This window comes from Schistocerca nitens, chromosome 2 (genome assembly GCF_023898315.1).
Source record: "Schistocerca nitens isolate TAMUIC-IGC-003100 chromosome 2, iqSchNite1.1, whole genome shotgun sequence".
NCBI lineage: Eukaryota > Metazoa > Arthropoda > Insecta > Orthoptera > Acrididae > Schistocerca > Schistocerca nitens.
In genome coordinates this window covers 777,804,328-777,824,241 of record NC_064615.1, presented here as the reverse complement: position 1 = coordinate 777,824,241, position 19,914 = coordinate 777,804,328, and the positions used below count along the sequence as shown (strand labels likewise).

The 19,914-nt window shown below is 38.7% G+C and overlaps 1 protein-coding gene across 2 annotated transcripts in view; it reads right to left on the bottom strand.

The window, feature by feature from the left end:
* The window catches only part of LOC126237025 (fat-like cadherin-related tumor suppressor homolog), a 363,960-nt gene that overhangs the window by 25,926 nt on the left and 318,120 nt on the right, over positions 1-19,914 (bottom strand). For both annotated transcript variants that reach the window (XM_049946768.1, XM_049946769.1), the window contains 6 exons: positions 18,166-18,291; positions 15,576-15,666; positions 15,224-15,333; positions 9,225-9,401; positions 8,164-8,307; positions 16-206 (listed from right to left, as the gene is read on the bottom strand). In XM_049946768.1, coding sequence (XP_049802725.1) covers positions 16-206; positions 8,164-8,307; positions 9,225-9,401; positions 15,224-15,333; positions 15,576-15,666; positions 18,166-18,291 — 839 coding nt within the window. The remainder of the gene's footprint in view (positions 1-15; positions 207-8,163; positions 8,308-9,224; positions 9,402-15,223; positions 15,334-15,575; positions 15,667-18,165; positions 18,292-19,914) is intronic.

Sequence of the window (19,914 nt, the reverse complement as noted above, 5' to 3'; positions counted from 1 at the left end):
GAAGATTCAACATACCTGGCATCTGGTCCTTTCAGACTCAATGTGATTGTATCTCCTCTGTCTCCATCAGCAGCTTCTACAATGCCAACTACATCTCCTGGCTGAACATCCAAGTCCGATATAAAGAACTCATACTGTGGGTATCGAAATCGTGGGTCCCAATCATTCACATTGAGAACTGAGACTTCAAGTTGGGCAGTGTCATTCTGCAAGTAAAACAACAACTAATATTCCAAGCAGTTGATATATTTTTCAGTAAGGAAGAACACGATACCTAATATCAAATGACAATAAGAAAAACAGTTGAAAATTTTTGTACTGGTGAGAAGCAGCTATGAACTACCAGAACAGAAAGAAGACAAACCAGAGAAAAATTAATAAACAAACCAATTAGGAAATTCACTGGTGCTATAGCTTTTGGAGCTAAGAAAGCCAGTACTGTAAGCAATACATATTATTGAATGTAAATGTCTATTGTTCATCATGACTGCTGATCCTAAGTTCTTATAAAAATAATATTCAAATAAATACTTTCGTATTAAAGGAGGCCATTCACTGAAAAGCAGAATGCTTAAGTACTTATGCCACCCTGCTTATGAGTCAGCTAGAGGAAACCTTCCTAGCTTCCTAAAACTCTCATTCCTGGTCTGATTCAGGTTCACTGATAACATCTTCATGACATGGACTCAGGGCCAAGACCTCTTATCCTCACTCCTTCAAAACCTCAACACTTTCTTTCCCATCCACTTCATCTGGTCTTCCTCAACCCAATATGCCACCTTTCTGGACAGTGACTGCCACCTCTCTGATGGCTCTGCCCACATTAAACCAACTAACCACCAGCTTTTTGACAGCTGCCATCCCTTCCACACCAAAAAATCCCTCCCTACAGCCTAGCCACCCTTGGGCTATGTACCTGCAGTGAAGAGAACTCCCTTACCCAATATGATGAAGGCTTCATGAGCGACTTCATAGACAGGCACTACCCCTAAAACCTAGTACACAAAAGGATTTCCTGTACCATATTCTCACACCCTCACAATCCTCCCATCACTCCCAAGAATCAACTACAAAGAAATGCCCCCTCATCACCCAAATATACCCTGGACTGGAACATCTGAACCGTATCTTGTGTCAGGGCTTCAATATCTCTTCATTATGCTCTGAAATGAGGGACATCCTACACAAAATCTTTTCCACCCCACCTGAGGTGGTGTTCCATCACCCAACCACCCCATAACTAGTCTATCCCTATGTTACACCCACTCCCAACCCCTTGCCACAGGGACTATACCCCTATTGAAGACCATGGTGCAAAACCCACCCAAGCCACCCACTCAGCAATTCCTACTCCAGTCCTGTCACAGGTTTATCCCATCCCATCAGAAGCTGGGCCACCTGTGAAAGCAGCCATGTCACATACCAACTCTGGTGCAAACTCTGCACAGCTTGTTATGTCGGTACGACTATCAAATGGCTGTTAATATGGATATGAATGGCCTCCACCAAATTGTTACCGATAACAAAGTTGACCACCTGGTGTCACAATATGCTCAATTTCAATGGCTGCTTGACAATCTAGGTCGTCTGGATCCTTCCTACCACCACCAGCTTCTTCTCTGGACTGTGCAGATGGGAGTTGTTCTCTAAACACATCCTTCGCTCTTGTAATTGTCCCGGCCTCAATCTTTGGTAGCCCACTGTCCCCACACCCTCCACCCAAAGGTTTCACCCTCCTGCATGCTGCCACCCCCTCCCATGTGATGTTCACCCAGTTCTTTACTTTCACTGTTCACAACGCTGCAATATTGCACAATTATACAGCCAGTTCACTACTGGTAAATGTTGATAAGCCTCATTAATAGGTCGCAGGCAACATCAGCATACTGCTACAATAGTTTGCTGTTGAACATCTATGAACAGTGTAAACCTAACCACACAGTTCACAGTTCTTGCAGAATAATATGGTATGTGTGACACTATTTTTCAAATAAATTAAACAGGCATTGTGATTAACTGTTCTAACACATGGCCTATTTGTGTTACACTTGTTCCAGTGTTAAGTTGATGCATTGTTGTTAATATAACCAATACATGTTTTACATCTGAAAATCGGCTGTGGAGTGACTGACTGTCATGGGACCAAAAATCGATCCTTTATATATCCTCACAATAATAGGCACTGAAACTATACCTTGTTCAATGTTTAAGTTACAGAAATTACAATTAAAGCATAACTCATCCAATTAACTGAATACTTCGAAAATTTTTTCCTTTTTAACAGTTCCTTCTACCACAAAGGTTAGGCCAAATTATTTGTTTAAATAATGAAATTGATGGATACAGCTATACAAACAATACTTTTGACAAACCTGGTAATTATTTTGGAATTAATCAAGGGTTGGCTTTGCTAATATGTTTTTCAATAGAGCCAAATAAATATTTTAAGAACCTTACTTCTTGTTCTTTCAAATGTTTATAATTAGTACAGAATTTATATTTATTTATAAGTAAACAATAGAACCTAAGACATGAAACAATTACTGATTTCACCCTATAATGATCTGTACCAAAAGATATTAACTAGGAATGGTCAAAATAAATCAGGAACTTAATTACATACACAAAACTAAGCACAAAATTAGACCTAGTGCTGTATTCCTTAAGACTGAGGGCCAGCCTTCCTCTTTTATGGAAATGCAGATTACATGCATGCATGTTAATGGTAATTATAATTAGGCAAAAAACGAAAATAAAATGAATTTAAGGAGGCTTATGGCAAAATGAGAGGAAGTACAGAGCTGCTTTGTCACACCCACTTAATCTTGAGTTTGTGTCCTTCCCTCTTGATCTAACAACAATGCATCACGTACCTAGCCTGTGTACCCACCACCCTTACCTCTCACATTACTACCCAGCAAACTAGCTGCCTTCTTCCAAGCCACAAGCCACCCAGCCACAGAAGCATGGTCATTGCGAAATGTACTTGTGACCAAAAAGCGATTGTGGTAGCTGGAGTCCAATTTTTTTTTTTTTTTTTAAATCATGTCTTTTGCATTTTTGTGGTAAAATTCCCCTAACACATTTTTCTTTACATCTAACCAAAAAGCGAAATATCAATTTTCATATGTTTAGCTTTACAAATTTTTTAATATAATAAAATATTTTCATATAAATTTTCATCTTCTATTTCATCCTCTTAGGGGTTGAACTGCCAAAAACAGTTAAACATGTGCCATTTCACTTCTAAATGAGAAGCCAAATTTAAAATTCCACAGATCTAGCTTTAAAAATACTTTCACACTAAAATATTTTCATAAAACATTTCATCCCCTATTTCACTCCCTTCAGGGTTGAATTTCCAAAAACACTGCAATACCTGGTTTTCACAAGAACTTTCAACCACTATTTCACCCCACAGAGGTTAAATTTCCAAAAGTGCTGAAAAATGTCTTTTTATTTATAACAGAAAAACAAATACCAATTTTCGTAGGTCTAGCTTCAAAATTGCCTTAATAGTGACTTTTTCAAAAAATATTTCCTCCCTTATTTCACCTTCTTAGGAGTGGAATTTCGAAAAATCCCTTCTTAAATAACACCTGCAGTATAAGATCAACACCCTCTACAAATTTCAAGTTTCTATCCTTAGCGGTTTGGGTTGGACAACGATGAGTGAGTACGTCTTTCAGGACAGTACGTCTGTCAGTCAGGATGTTGATTTTTAGATACAGACATAACTGTAGCAACATGTTAAGGAAATACATACATCACTACAAAAATGTTTCTGTAAGTCTTTCAGCAACTTCTCTTGAAAGTTACTACTTCTTGGACTTCCTGGCTGGCCAAACTTAAGTTTTAAGTCAGTTATTAGTCTTCCACTTTGATGTGGACACAATTTTTATGCCACTGGAGACACACACACACACACACACACACACACACACACACACACACACACACACACACACACACACACACTACTTTTATTTTCAGTTCATCTGTCCATATAACACCAATTACAGTTTCTTTCAGAGATCATGACTTATTGCTTTTATCACATTTTGCTTTTCAGAAGTGCTGTGCGTAGCCCTATGCAATTTGATAATTTCTTGTATCAAAAGTTTATCTGTGATGTCTGGGGTAAGGGGCATATGTTAAGGAATACTCAAATTGGAGTAAATGCACCACAGTATACAGAAATCAGTTCATTTCATTTGAGTAGAGAAAGGTATATTTTATCTTCACACTAAATGTGATATTTCAGTCATGTGAAAGAATATACATTACAGAATGCCAGACAAAGGAGAGTATACACTGAAGAGCCAAAGGAACTGGGACACCTACCTAATATCGTGTACGGCCTCTGCGAGCACGCGGAAGTGCCACAAAATGACGTGGTATGGACTTGATTAATGTTTGAAGTAGTGCTGAAGGGAGCTGACACCATGAATCCTGCAGGGCTGTCCATAAATCTGTACAAGTATGAGGGTTTGGAGATCTCTTCTGAACATCACGTTGCAAGGCATCCCAAATATACTCAATAATGGTCATGTCTGGGGAGTTTGGTGGCTAACGGAAGTGTTTACACTCTGAAGATTGTTCCTGGAGAAATTCTGTATTTGTAGTGTATTGCATTGTCCTGCTGAAACTGCCGAAGTCCATCGGAATTCACAATGGTCATGAATGGCTGCAGGTAATCGGACAGGGTGCTTATGTACGTGTCACCTGTCGGAGTAGTAGCTGGATTTACCAGGGGTCCCATATCACTCCAACTGCACACGCCCCACGCCATTACAGAGCCTCCACCATCTTTTAATAGTTCCCTGCTGACATGCAGGGTCCATGGATTCATGATGTTGTCTCCATACCCGTACATGTCCATCCACTTGATTCACTCGTCTGACCAGGTAACATGTTTCCCAGTCATCAACAGTCCATCGTCGGTGATGGGCATAGGCAAGGTGTAAAGCTTTGTGTTGTCCAGTCATCAAGGTTAAACAAGTGGACCTTTGGCTCTGAGAGCCCATACTGATGATGTTTCGTTGAATGGTTCACACGCTGACACTTGATGGCCCAGCATTGAAATCTGCAGCAATTTATGGAAAGGTTGCATTTCTGTCGCATTGAACAATTCTCTTGAGTCATCCTTGGTCCCATTCTTGCAGATCTTTTTCTGCCTGCAGTGATGTCAGAGGTTTGATGTTTTACTGGATTCTTGATATTCACGGTGCACTCATGAAATGGTCGAACAGGAAAATCCCCACTTCATCACTACCTTGGAGATGCTTTGTCCCATCACTCATGTGGCTACTATAACACCACATTCAGACTCACTTAAATCTTAATAACCTGCCATTGTAGCAACAGTAACTGAACTAACCAGTGCACCAGACACTTGTTGCCTTATATAGGCATTGCCGACCGCAGCAACTTATTCTGCCTGCTTACATATCTCTGTATTTGAATACGCAAGCCTATACCAGTTTCTTTGGTGCCTCAGTGTATAACTTACACTGATAAGCCTTGTATGAAATCCTTGAAGTTGACTTTTCCCTCTTTATCTTACAATTTCTATGAAGTTGTTTTACATCTCTCCTTTTAACGAATTAATTTTTGCTGGCTTTCTGAATGTATTCTAGTTTCCTGTAATCTATTACACTGCTTTTTTTATTCCTTGGCACTCAAACACACTAGTTTCGTTTAAGCTGAGGAGCACTGAATAATGGGAGAATGTAGGCTGACTGTATTATACAGATTACCATACACTATGATCTTGTTAAGTACAAAGTGCTGCCAATGTGTACTGAAGTTCAGTTTATCTATGTCAAAATGTTCAGTGCAATGATGAACAATTTCAGCATATGTATCAGAAACAGAGATAAGTATATAAAACTTATTTGTTAAGAATTGCTACTACACAGCACTTTATGTAGCTCAATTCAATTTGAATCTAAGTTGTGCTAAGCTTTCCCCTCTTCTGGTGAAAGACCAATCTTCACTTTGGTCATTTGCTATGAATGTACAGGCTGCACATGAATAGTTGACATATTTTAACACTGAATAAAAATTGTAACTCTAGTAGTATTTCATTTAAATTTTGCTCCAACGTGTTTTGTTTCATGGAAATGTCAGTACAGATTGTGCTGCTGCAATATTGCCAGCCGTTGTTCTGCATTTCACTGTGCCTGAGCTCAGATGATTATTTGTTCAGCAGTGTTAAGATAATTTAGGGCAATATTCCACATGCATTGGGCTCCACGAAGGCACTCAATTTTTCTATTAACAAGAAAATTTGAAGAAGAAGGTAGTTTGTTGGAAGGGAAATGACCTCGGGCATCAACTTTTCAGGAAAAAAACGATGCATGGGGAAAATGTGACAGTGTGGGTAGCTCTATCCACTCATGGCCAAATCAGACCAGAGTTTTTCAATGAAACTATCAATGTTGGCTGATACAGAACATTGGAAAATGACTTTGTGCTACATCTTCTTGCCACCAAACTTCCAATGAACACACAGTGGTTTATGCAAGATGGCGCAACACCCCATACAGCTAATGCTGTACTCCCATTTTCTACAGGAAATACTCAGCAATCATGTGATGTCCCTTCATTACCAGCAGTGCCATCATGGGGATTCTTCTGGCCTCCTTTAAGTCCAGATTTAAACCAATGTGATTTTTTTTGTGCATATATTTGAAAGAGAAACAGTTTCCTTTGAGATCACAGAATGTTATGGAACTGTGTCAGGCAGTCAAGCATCCTGGCTGTAGCTCATTGTCCATATTGCCATGGCCTTGTGCCTGTGAGCAGCAGGTGGCCCGAAACACACACAATAGGGTTACCAGGCAAGTAACCTATAGCAGCTGCAGCTGCCTGCTAACAAACTGACAGACATTCCCCAGCAGTCTTGCTAATGGGACAGCATTGGAACAGCCTGAATTACTGAACTAGAAGATATATAACCCTGTGTGGAGGAAAAAAGAAGAAAGAAAAAAAAGGGGGGGGGGGGGGACCAAACTAAACTCTTAGTGGGTTTGCATTTGAAACACTAGTTGGAAGTGGAATCATGTGAAAGAAATATGTAGCATTTTGGAAAGTTATTAGAAGCAAGTCCTTCAAAAATTACATGCCAGTGGCCAAACTAAAGCAATTATGAGTTAGCTAAAATGGATATCTATAACTGCATCTATGCACTGTAAACCACTACAAAGTACATGGCAGAGGTTACTTCCCATTTTACAATCTATCGGTGTTTCTTCCTATTCCTTTTGTATGTTGAGCATGTGAAGAATGACTACTTAAATGCCTCTGTAATTATCTAATTTAGTTCACATGTTCCAACATTTCCACAAGACACTCCTGCGAGCCAAACAAACATGTGACCACTTGCGTGCTGGCCTTAATTTATGTTTAACATTTTCAGTTAGTTCAATTTGGTATAGGAACCACAAGTAGATAGACTGCAGTTTCCAAAGCGTCTACCAATAAACTGAAGTGCATTCAAAGAAAGTTACCAATCACTGCACAATTTAGAAATACAACTGGACTTTGGTGCAGGTTTTTTCACATGGTTCTTCATTATTGGTTAATGCATGTGCGGATGGATATGTGTGTGTGTGTGTGCGCGCGCGCGCGAGTGTATACCTGTCCTTTTTCCCCCAAGGTAAGTCTTTCCGCTCCCGGGATTGGAATGACTCCTTACCCTCTCCCTAAAACCCACATCCTTTCGTCTTTCCCTCTCCTTCCCTCTTTCCTGATGAAGCAACCGTTTGTTGTGAAAGCTTGAATTTCGTGCTATCCATCCAAAGCCAGGGCAGATAGCTATTTTGTCAATCATCAATGGTGTGGCACTGAGTCAAACGCATTTTGGATGTCAAGAAGTACTACAGCCAACTGATTGTCTTGATCCATAGCTTTCAGGATGTCATGTGAGAGAAGTAAGAGTTGAGAAATACTGCCTGCACACATTTTAAATTCATACTTTTTGTTTTTTACATATGTGAACAAGATATCAAAAATTTATGAAAATTGGGGAAAGAACTCTTTTTTGTTCCTTATGATTATGCATTGAATGACTTATAATATATTATCATAAACTACTAATTAATATGTGACTTACAACAAACAATTCTTATGACATGATTGTATAAAAAAATTACTCACCGTTCGACCATCAGTAGCATGAACTTTCAGTTGATAGTTGTCAAGTGTTTCATAGTCAAGTGCACGTCTTAGAACCAAATCTCCAGATTGAGTAATGCTAAATGTGCCAGAGTGAGTGGGGTCTTCCAGCCAAAATCGTACTCTCTGTCAATTGCAATGTAGCCAAAAATTAGAAAAATATAGTAATACTACAAATGTAAGACATTTATCAGTTCTTGAAACCTTAAGTCTCAGTCTGGACTGTCCACATCTTTAATGCAATAGGAATGGCATGAAGGTATACAGTTCGAATTTCAGGGTTGCCTACGGTCTTGAGATATTTTATTTATTTATTTATTTATTTAATCTAACTTTAAGCATTTTCATGTAATCAACCTTGTTACTTTATATAAATGTACATATATGACATATCTTCTTGACAGGACAGATATGTTGTCAACATTTTTCGAGATAAATATTTTTCTATTATTGATGTAACCTGCCAGTTTTGTCAGTAAACTCTAATGATAAGATAGGTGACTGTGAAATGTGTTTAAGGTTTCCAGAAACAGTTTCAATAATAAATCTCAGAAGAAACCTTGTAAATAAATATTCCAAATTCCAAATATTTTTGCTTAAATAGGACATACGCAAAACTAGCATCAATATCAATCAAGAGATTTACATAAATATCCCCCTGCTCTCTCAACATAAATTTTGTTTGTTTATTACTGACATGTACTACATACTGCACAATAGTTCATATGTGTAATTCACTTCTTATGATAATAATTTACCATTTCTCTCTGATTTACATGGGGCTTAATAATTTACATGTGGAATGTGTGTACTTCTTTCTAAATGATGTCCAGTAAATACAAGATTTCTAGTGTTTTCCACAAATTATGGCATTCAGTATAACAAATTACCACATTACACCTTAATAGAAATGTTTACCAACATGTATTATGTTTATTTACACAACCTCAAGTATGCTATACTTTGAATATCTTAAAAGTGCGTGAATTACTTCAGTGCCTTATTTATATAACATCTGGCAACAAACTTTAAAGTAGACATACCCTATCACGTGGTTTATTGGTAACAGCAGTAAGTAACACACTTCCTAGAGGAACATTTTCTAGCACAGAAGCTGAGAAATGCTTCTGAATAAAGATCAGATCACCAGCAACAACACCAGGCCTTGAAACTGTCAATGTTGCTAACGCATACCGATCTGGGTTGTCATACTGTGTAGCCTGAAAAAATTCCATGTCATATAATGAGACTAAAAAAACAGTTATGCATATGGTGACAAAGCAACACTGAATTAGATTTACGTTTATCACTTATACTTGTACTATCAGGTCAGAGTCATATTCTGAAATTTGCTTACTTTGTAATAAGAAGCTTATATAACAACAATATTATGTACAGGAAAGACTGCAGCCACACACACACACACACACACACACACACACACACACACACAATGTGGAGGCACAGTGGGATAGGAGTGGAGGAAGGTAAAGTGTTGATTGTGAGAGTACGCAGGACAGAGCAGCTGGGTGCAGTCAGAAGAGGTGTGCGGTGGGGGCAGGGAGAGGAGCGCAAAAGAAGAGAAGTATAGGACAAATGCAAAACTAGCATCAGTATCATTGGTGGAATAGAAAGCTGTGTACTGCTGTAATGGGAACAGGAAATGGGATGGGTGGGTGAAGAACAGGGACTAATGAAGGTTGAAACCAGTGGGGTTGCAGGAACACAGGATATTTTGCATGGAAAGTTCTCACCTGTGCAATTCAAAAAATCTGGTGTTGGTAGGAAGGATCCAGATGATACAGGCTGTGAAGCAGTCACTGAAGTGAAGGACATTGTGTTAGGCAGAGTGCCCAACAACTGGATTGCCACAGTTTGTCCTTGGCTGTTTATGTGGGCAGACATTAGACATGTCTACCCACATAAATGGCAAACAACAAACTGTGGCCAAGAAGCACCTGGACCACCCAATTGCTGCAACTGCTGCCCATCACCCATCATGACTACAGACACCATTGGTGTCTGCCTGCACGAATGGCCATTGACAAACTGGCCAAGAAACAGCTGGACCATCCAGTTGCTGAACACGTTGCCCAGCACAATGTTCTTCACTTCAGTGACTGCTTCACAGCTTGCACCATCTGGATCCTATCTATTAACACCAGCTTTTCTGAATGCACAGGTAGTAACTCTACCTGCAATAAATCCTACATACCTGTAACCCGATTGATCTCAACCTTCATTAGTCCCTGTCCTTTACCCATGTATCTCCTTCCCAGCTCCCATTCCAGCACAACACATCTTTCTATTCCACCAATGCACTGACTAGTCTTTTTCCCCTCTTCTACTCTTCTCTTTTTCCACTCCACTTCCACCCACTCCCCAACCATCCCCTCCCTCTAGCCTCCCAACTACACCTATCTTCTCCCCATGTCCTTGCATGCTCCCACAAGCAGCACTTTACTTTCTCTCACCCCCATTCTGCTATCCCTCCTCCTCCCATAGCTTCTCCTATCAGGCATAGTTGCTTGCAGTCCAGCATCAGTGGCCGGAGACAGTGGTATTTTGTGTGTGTGGTTTGCTTTTGTGGGTAGTGTCTACTTTAGACTTTAGAGTCTACTTTTGGCTAAAAGCTCAACATGTATGGCCATCTTTCCTTTTCATAATACTGTTGTTATTCCAACCTGGATTTTCTATATGATAAGGGAAAAAATTGCCACTTGACTCAATTAGTTAATCTTTCTATCTTTATAAAGTACTAAAAATACCACAAGAAAAACGGTAACTGAGTTTCACAGTAAATTAAAATGCATTGGCATTTGGCTCACTACTGAAGATTACTTCACAGGAAATGTTTCTGTTTAGGAATATAGAACAACATTTTAACTTTCAACAAGAACTACAGTTTAAATGATATAACAATAGTACTAAAGTAGTGGAACCACAATAATATGCACGTGTTCCCTCATGAGTTTACTTTTTAGAGTGCCCAAAAAAAATTTTCCAGTAGTGAAAGAATGAAAGCCCAAGAATGAAGTGCTCAGTTTAAAAAGGGTACAAGACAGGAATTTTGTATTTCATATCCATTATCAATATGCTTATGACAGCTTGTGTTACCTGCTACAAATAAGTTCAAAATGCCACACATAAAAACAGTATTCTTAGGGGTCTCATCTCATATCTCAGGGTCTCTTGGTGATAAGGAAGTAGGGTCAAGTATCTCGGATAGCCCTTGGGCCAGGGACAGTTTATATTTTTTAACAATTTTTTGTACCAACACAGAGCTGTGGATCCCAAGATGATTATGCACAGCAAATGGCTGAAATTTTTATGATATATTCCTAAAATCTCTCTCTCTATCTCAAACAATCTCGAAAATTTTAACAATATCTTTAACGTTTTACAAGACACAGAGGTTCAAAGTTGCCTTGCATGTACACATAAAATATGCATGTAAAATCCAGTGAGATGCGAAATCTAAATAATAAATCACAATTGATCAGATTTTTATGTTATAATCTCTAGGCATTTATCTAGACAATCCATCTTACTGTTTTCAAAAATCTTTATCAATTATCAAGGAACACCACAAAAATGTGGTTTTTGGGTACCAAAACAAATCCATAGATTCAAAGATGGCTATTGACAGTAAATGGCTGCAACTTTTATGATATATTCCCAAAATGTCAATATCTAACAACCTTGAAAATTTTCTTGATATCTTTACCCACTTCCAAGACACACAGTTTTAAAGTTACCCTATCTGATGTTAGGCACTAATGTGGTTTATAAAGTGATGTAGCATGGAGAAATATACTGGTAAGTGTCTCTGTTACCATCAGGAGGGTTCTGAGAACCCCATGTTGTTCTGAAGGATATACAAAATTTTTGTAAATGTAAAATCTGGCCTGAGGTGTAAAATTAGTTTTGCATTATTTCAGTTTCACAGGAATAAACTATCAAAATTTTACTGAGCCATAAGGTTTTTTTCCATATGCGTGATATGCCCTGCTGTGGCAGGGAAAAGTAGGGAACCAGTGGAAGAATACTCCTTTTGTAGCACAAAGAAGTGCTCCTGTTTAGAGGACAGACTCGAAAGTGAGGTACCAGCTACCACAATCGGAAGTGGGGGCAGTCAGAAAGAGGTGGAAGCTAGTAGACATTACTCCTTTGCACAACGGCAGTGAGAGAGAAAGAAAGGGGCACAGTGGGAGTGGAACGTAGTTGACAGTGACAGAATAGTGCTGGGAAAAGAGTGAAGGTGACATGCCAGTGGGAGAGGAATAAAGAGCAGAAGAAAGTGGAATTGGGTGAGAGCTAGTGATGATGAGAGACAGAGCCTGTGACAATGACAGTGAGGGGAGTGGGAGAGGGAGAGGGAGGGGGAGGGGGAGGGGGAGGGAGAGGGAGAGGGGAGAGAGAGGGGGGAGAGTGAGGGGGGAGAGAGAGGGGGAAGGGGAGGGGGAGGGGGAGAGAGGGGGAAGGGGGAGGGGGAAGGGGGAAGGGGGAGGGGGAAGGGGGAGGGGGAGGGGGAAGGGGGAGGGGGAAGGGGGAAGGGGGAGGGGGAAGGGGGAAGGGGGAGGGGGAAGGGGGGAGGGGGAGGGGGAAGGGAGAGGGGGAGGGGGAGGGGGAGGGGGAGGGAGGGGGGGAGGAATGAGTGATATAATAACAGAAGAACAGAAGAGAGAGCAAGAGGAGACAGTAGTAGCAGGACAGAATGAAGGAGGCTGTGGCTGTGATACAGGAGACAGTTGTGCTGAGTGAGTGAGTGAATGAATGAGAATGGACAAGTGGGAGCAGATGGGTATGAGTGACTTACAGTGTTGGGCTAGTGGGTTTGAGCAAGTTAAAAGTTAGGGAAGCTTGTGAGAGTGAGACGACTTGAATTTTAAAAAGAATGCAAATATGTTCACATGCCAAATGTTTAAAGGTGTTGAGGCAGCTGGTACCCCACTTTTCAGTCAGTGTCTTTTAAACGGAAGCATATTCACCTTATTTGTGCTCTGATAGGAGCATTTTTCCACCAGTCCAATCTACACCCAAAGAAACAATGACAGAAACAAAAGAATGCTTTAGGAGAGGGATTAATATTCAGTGTGAGAGGATATCAACCATTAGATTCATTGATGACATTGCTACCCTCAGTGACAGTCAGGAAGAACTGCAAAGATTTTTGAATGCAGTTAACAGTTTCACGAGCACACACTGTGGATAGGGAGTAAATTGAAAGGAGATTTATGTCATGAGGACTACTGGAAATGAGATTAGCTGTAAGTTTAGCAAAACTGGTGGCTATTAAGTAGACAAAGTGAGTAATTCTGCTACCTTGGAAGCAAAATAACATGTGATGGACAAAGGAAGGAGGACATAAAAGCAGATTGCACAAGCAAAGAGGGCTTACCTGGTGAAAAAAACCTACTAATATTAAACATTTGCCTTAATTTGAGAAAGATATTTCTGAGAATTCACATTTGAAACACAAAAATGTACATAAGGGAATTGTGGACTGTAGAAAATCTGAAAAAGAAGAGAATTTTAGCATGTGAGATGTAGTATAAAGATACGTTGAAAATATGGGGAGGAGAGGAACATGTCAAAAACACTGACAAGAAGAGGCAGTATGGTACGACATATGTGAAGATATTGGGGAATAATTTCCATCGTACCTGAGGGATTTGTGAAGGATAGGAACTGGAGGGGAAGATAGAGCTTAGAACACATTCAACAAATAATTTAGGATATTAGGGCCAAGAGCTACTCTGCCAACTGGAATGGTCTGGAAAAGTTTAGTGTGGAGAGAGATACGAAGATATGCTGTGTGCCACACTGTTAAGAAAGGAACTTTTGTATCTTGTGAACTGAAATTATGAGGGTCGAGGTGCAAAACTGCTGGCTTCTACACGTACATCCGTACTCTGCACACTGGTGTGAAATGGATGGCAGAGGGTACTTCTCATTGCACTACATATTAGGGTTTCCTCCTTTTCCATTCCCATTACTGTAATCTTATCTTTATTGTCCTTAACTGAGAAATATGTAGGGAGTTGTTGTATATTCCTAGCACCCACACTTAATACTGTTTCTTGAAATTTTACAAGAGACTTTCATGGTAGTTAAGTTCAGTTTATGGCCTTCTGACAGTTCAAGATTTTCATCATTTCCATAAGACTTTATTTGGTAAAATGATCAAAATGGTGACCCATCTGACAGATTGATTGGATAAAATTAAGACTTTCTATTAACATTTCAGTACAATAATTTAACTTCTGAGAATGAAACTCATAGACAGACTGAATACACAATGGTAACTAAGTCAGTTTCTGCAGCACAGGTTTGCAGAATTCAACTTGGATCCACTTCAAGTAAAGTGATAGCTTTAGCATTACTTGACTGATCGGTTGGTTGATTGAGTTTTTCATTATCTACTCCACATCTGTCTTCTTAAGAAATTGTTAGCCTTTAGCTCCATGAAATAGTATCAATAACTTTGTTTGTAAAGACAGATTGTTTATATGTGGTGAGGGTTGTTTATTTGGTTTAGTTAAATCTGAGTCATAAATGTATGATTTGCATGTTGGTGCTTTGAGATCTAATAAGATTTAAGGTACGACCAAGACAGATAATAACTGAAGGCTGTTCTAGAAATAGCTGTGTATGTTTAATGTTATGGATATTTCTCATCCACAATACCATGAGAAGCCTGATATCACTAGAATAACTTTCTAAAGTGAAAATTTACTCCCATCACACTAGCACCACACTCTTTGGATTCATTTAAGAACTAGTTTTAAATTTTGAAAATATCATTACAATTTAACAGGAGTAAAAATAATTTCATGATTTGCTTAAACTGTAAAAATGTAACACTGTTAGAATGAACAGAAGCAAGAGTTTAATACAAAGAGAATCTGTTCAATATAAGAACATAATGATAATTATGGTTTATATTATCTGTGGAATAATACAATTTATTTAAACATTGGTAACATTTGATTACGTTACAAATATATGACATACAGGATGAATCTGAAGTGTAACATACCCTAACAACAAGAGTTGTAGGCTGCAGGAGCTCATCGTCAGGCACAGTTCTTTGCAAAATTACATGACCCGAACTTCTGTCAATTTCAAAAAATCTGTAATCCTGAGTTGCTGGAAGGGAAATCATATTGCATCCAATTATTCAGTAACAGATCAATTTGTGCTCCTAATATTAAAATATTTCCAAACGTCGTTTTCATGATCTGGTGTGTGCTCAATGAAAACAGGAAATTACTCATTATTTACTAAAAATGTACAGATACCGTTCAGAATTGTAATATAAATATTTAGTACAATATTTCTTTAACTCTGTTCTTAAGAAATACATTCTTTCACTACTAATAAGACCTCACCAGAGTTGAAAGTGTAATAAATAGGTGCATTGATTCCAACATCCTGGTCATATGCTGCAATTTCTCTTGGCAGGACCTTCAAGCGTGTTCCCTGTGTAAATACAGAGAATTCTGATTAATAATGTTATTTACCTGCACGCGATTGTGGTAGCTTTACTATAATCTTTCTTACATTCTTGTTTTCCCCTCTTTGATTTCTAGATACTTCAACATTGTTTTTGTTATTAATCCAGTTCATGTACTGATAAGAACTGTTTACAGTACGAAATTTTTAGTTAAAAAAAAAAGTCGATACCACTTTTCTTAGAATGTTAAGAATGTTTCACAAATATTTCATTACCTTTCATTCAAAGTCAGGCAATTTGGTCTCTTCTGATGTCTACCATTTGTTAAGCTTTTGCTGGTATTTACAGCTGAAATCTCAGATTTTTCTCACAAGACATATCATGTCAGAGAGACTGAACAGGGCAAACCTATTGATATAACAACTGAGGATTTACAGGAAACTTTTGACAAAATTGACTGGATACTCTACATGAAATTTTGGAGGTAAAAATAAGGAGAGTGAAAGTTATTTACCATTATACAGAAATCATACAGCAGTTATAAGAGCTGAATGGCATGAAAGAGAAGCAGTGGCTGAGCAGGGAGTGAGACAGGCATAAGCTGTGAATGAAACCAAGGAGAATATTGGAGAACCAATTAAAGTTAAGGAGAAGAAATAAAAACTTTGAGGTTTGGTGATGATATTGTAATTCCACCAGAGGTAACAATGGACTTTGAAGATCGGCTGAATGAAATGTACAGTGTCAAGAAAAGGTTGTAAGATGAACATCACCAACAGTAAAACAAAGGTAATGAAAGTAGACTAGTTAAGTCAATTAATGCTGAAGTATTTAAAGTAGGAAATGAGACACTAAAATTAGTAGATGAGTTTTGTTACTTGGGCAGGAAATACCTAATAATGGTTAAGGTAGAGAGGATGTAAAACTCAGGATGGCAAAAGCAAGAAAAAGTGTTCTGGAAAAAAGAGAAATTTTTTATAAACTGTAAATATAAATAGTGCAAAGTCTTTCCTGAAGGTATTTTCCTGCAGTGTAGCCTTGGCTAAAAGGGAACCATGAATGAGACAAAAAGACAACAGAATCTTTTGAAGTGTGATGCTACAGAAGGATACTCAAGACTAGGTGGGTAGATTGGATTCTTAAGCAGGTACAGAATGGAACTGGGGAGAAAACATGTTTGTTGCACAACTCTTCGCAAAATATGGGGCCAGCTGATAGGACAGATCCCGAGGCAATAAGGATCTGAAAACGAAGGAAAGCTTTTGCAAGGAAGAGATATGAGTGATAATTTGTAGATGGAAACTGACATTTAACTATAGTAAACAGGTTCCAATGGATATAGGCAGCAGGAATTACGCAATATGTAGAGGCTTGTACAGGAGAGACTGACAAGGAGAGCTGCATCAAATCAGTCTTCAAACTAATGTCCGCAACAGCAACATGACAGGAAAGCACAAAATTTATCCAAAAATCATCATAATAATGGTAAACTCATTCATTGAATTGTGTACATGAGGGAGTTTCATACCATACAGAGTAATATTCAACCCCTTGGAGTAAAAACAAATAAGCAAACAAATACAAGTGTTGTTTTAATGATTCATTAAAACACTCTACACAATTTTACATTTCTGCTACCTACATAACATCTTTGCTGACAGTGGTGTGATATTTATAATTTACCTTGAAACAATGTTTTTTAAAAATTGTATAGTTTTATTTGTTAATAATTTATAATTATTGTAGAACTGTTTTGAAGAATATTCATAATATGTGATCACTGAACTACGACAGTATCTTCAAGCTTGATAATGTGGGTATATGATTTTCCCTATGTATAGTTGTGGGACTTTGCGACCAGGACTAGACAATCTTTAGGTACTGAGTGTTCAACAACTTGAAAAAAGAAAAAATCTGTGTCAGGATATGCAAATGTCAGATTGTCATCACAAATCTACAGGACAGCAAAATAAGCGACAGTTATAAGTGATAACTGGTACACAGCAACAAGTGCAATGCTGTGAATTAACCAACCAATAATGAAAAAACAGTAAAATGGGTAACATGGATAACATGGTCCTAACAATAATACATCACATTCTTGTACAAACGAGCCACTCCAGAAGACAGATACTACATCACTGACATCTTGTGTGGAATCCACATGCAAGATCTCCCTCCCGTGTGTGTGTGTGTGTGTGTGTGTGTGTGTGTGTGTGTGTGTGTGTGCGTGTGCGCGCATGCACGTACGATTCACAACAGGCAACTTTTTAAGTATAAGTATTCCTAATGTCCACCATCAACAAGTCTGTGTGTCCTTGTGTCTCTTGCTTTTCTGAGAAATTAATTCCTATTTTTAGATCAGAGGTAAAGCTTCAACCTTTTTTTAAAAAAAAAAAAAAACACACACACACACACACACACAGGCAGACAGACAGGGGGGGGGGGAGAGAGAGAGAGAGAGAGAGAGAGAGAGAGAGAGAGAGAGAGAGAGAGAGAGAGAGAGGAAAATTAATTATACCAACCTGTAATGGCACAATAGGCAGTTCAGCAGTGTATCTTTCATCAAAAAATTTTGGATTCTGATCATCTGCATCTATCACATACACATAGATGACAGCATCAGAATATCGAGGTGGCGATCCCTGGTCCTGAATTGTAGAAAACAATAAAGTTAAATATATGTTATCACAACATCAGGAACAGCAAATGGATGATCACCTGCTGCGTATTTTTAAGTTCATCAGAATATACACCAAAAACACATGAAAATATGACAAAAACCATGATTCCACAAGATTAAAAAAGGCAAAGGGAGCATACAGTTTGTTCAGGATGGTCATGTATTTGATTAGAGCTGGTATTTTCTGACCGATAGAACAGCCATCAAACTGTGTTAGCGTTGTTCATGTTAAATGTTGTTATAAGGCCTAGGGTACCTAAGAAGCAATAACAATGACAGACACTCAGTGATCACTGAGAAGGACATAGAGATGCCACATACTCATGTGGGACAGCACTATCAGCACCTGGCAGGGATTGAAAGAGGCATCACTGAGGGTCTCCATTTGGCTGGCAGGTCAAATTGTGCAATATTCAGATTGTGGGGCATTCAGATGTGACAGTGGCCCAATGTTAAACTGTATGGCAACATGAGAACAGGCATACTCATAGTCAAAGTAGAGGTTGACCAGGAAGACAACTGTGACATTTTGCACTGAACACATCATAACCCCTTTACATTTTCATCTACCATATGATAAGTCTTAAAGGACACCCTGCAACATTCCATATCATCTCATACCATCGGTCAGAGACAAGCAGCAACCAGAATTACCATCTGACACACAGTCTGGCATTAAACCACAACACAAATGACTGTGTTTGGAGGGGTACCATGACTAGGACATGTGGACTGTTGATGAATGACATTGTATTGTGTTCCAGTGATGTATCACAGTTCTGCAGGTACGTTGAGGTACTCCTATGATCAGCAAGATCCCCAGATCTGTCTTCAATAGCAGATTTGTGTGACCAGCTCTGACATCAACTCTGCTCCAGAGGCCAGGATTCAGGATATCAGGAAACAGTTACAACAGCTTTCCTTTCCAGCTTTCCTAAGGAGAGGATACAATGGCTTTATGACACTCTTCTCAACTGAATAAGTGCATGTATCTAGGCCAGAGAGGGTACAACATCATACTGTTAAGGGGGTTCATACTGCTATGTTCTTTGTAAATTTGATTCAATTTTGTAAGCAGTGAAATAACACCATGTGCCCTCTAAATGTATGATGTTTCATAACTAATTTTTTTCCGTTTTTCATATTGTCTTTGTGGTGGCACATACATAAATATTTCAAAATGTAATCTGTGGTTCAGTTTAATGTAGTTTTCACAAAAGCTTTGCTAATCAAAAATTATGCCTAAATGAAAATAACAGTTCAACACGAAAAAGTTTTAGTGAGCCACTTCTACTTCACTAATTAAGTCACTACAATTTTGCATAATTTATCATTACATTAAAAATTTTCCAAAATAGCACGAGCATGGGCTTCCCAACATAGATGCCTAAGATGGTTCTACAAACTTTTCTGATTTCCTAATCCATAACATATTTCCTAAACCACATTACTGCCTTAGCATGTAGGCCATCCAGATTAGCACAATTGAACCAGGATGTTTTACCAAATGGTTATGTAATTTCTGAAATAAGAATTTGCGCACATGTCAGTCTTGAAATAGCCAGACACCTCCCAAAATAATCAATCCTGG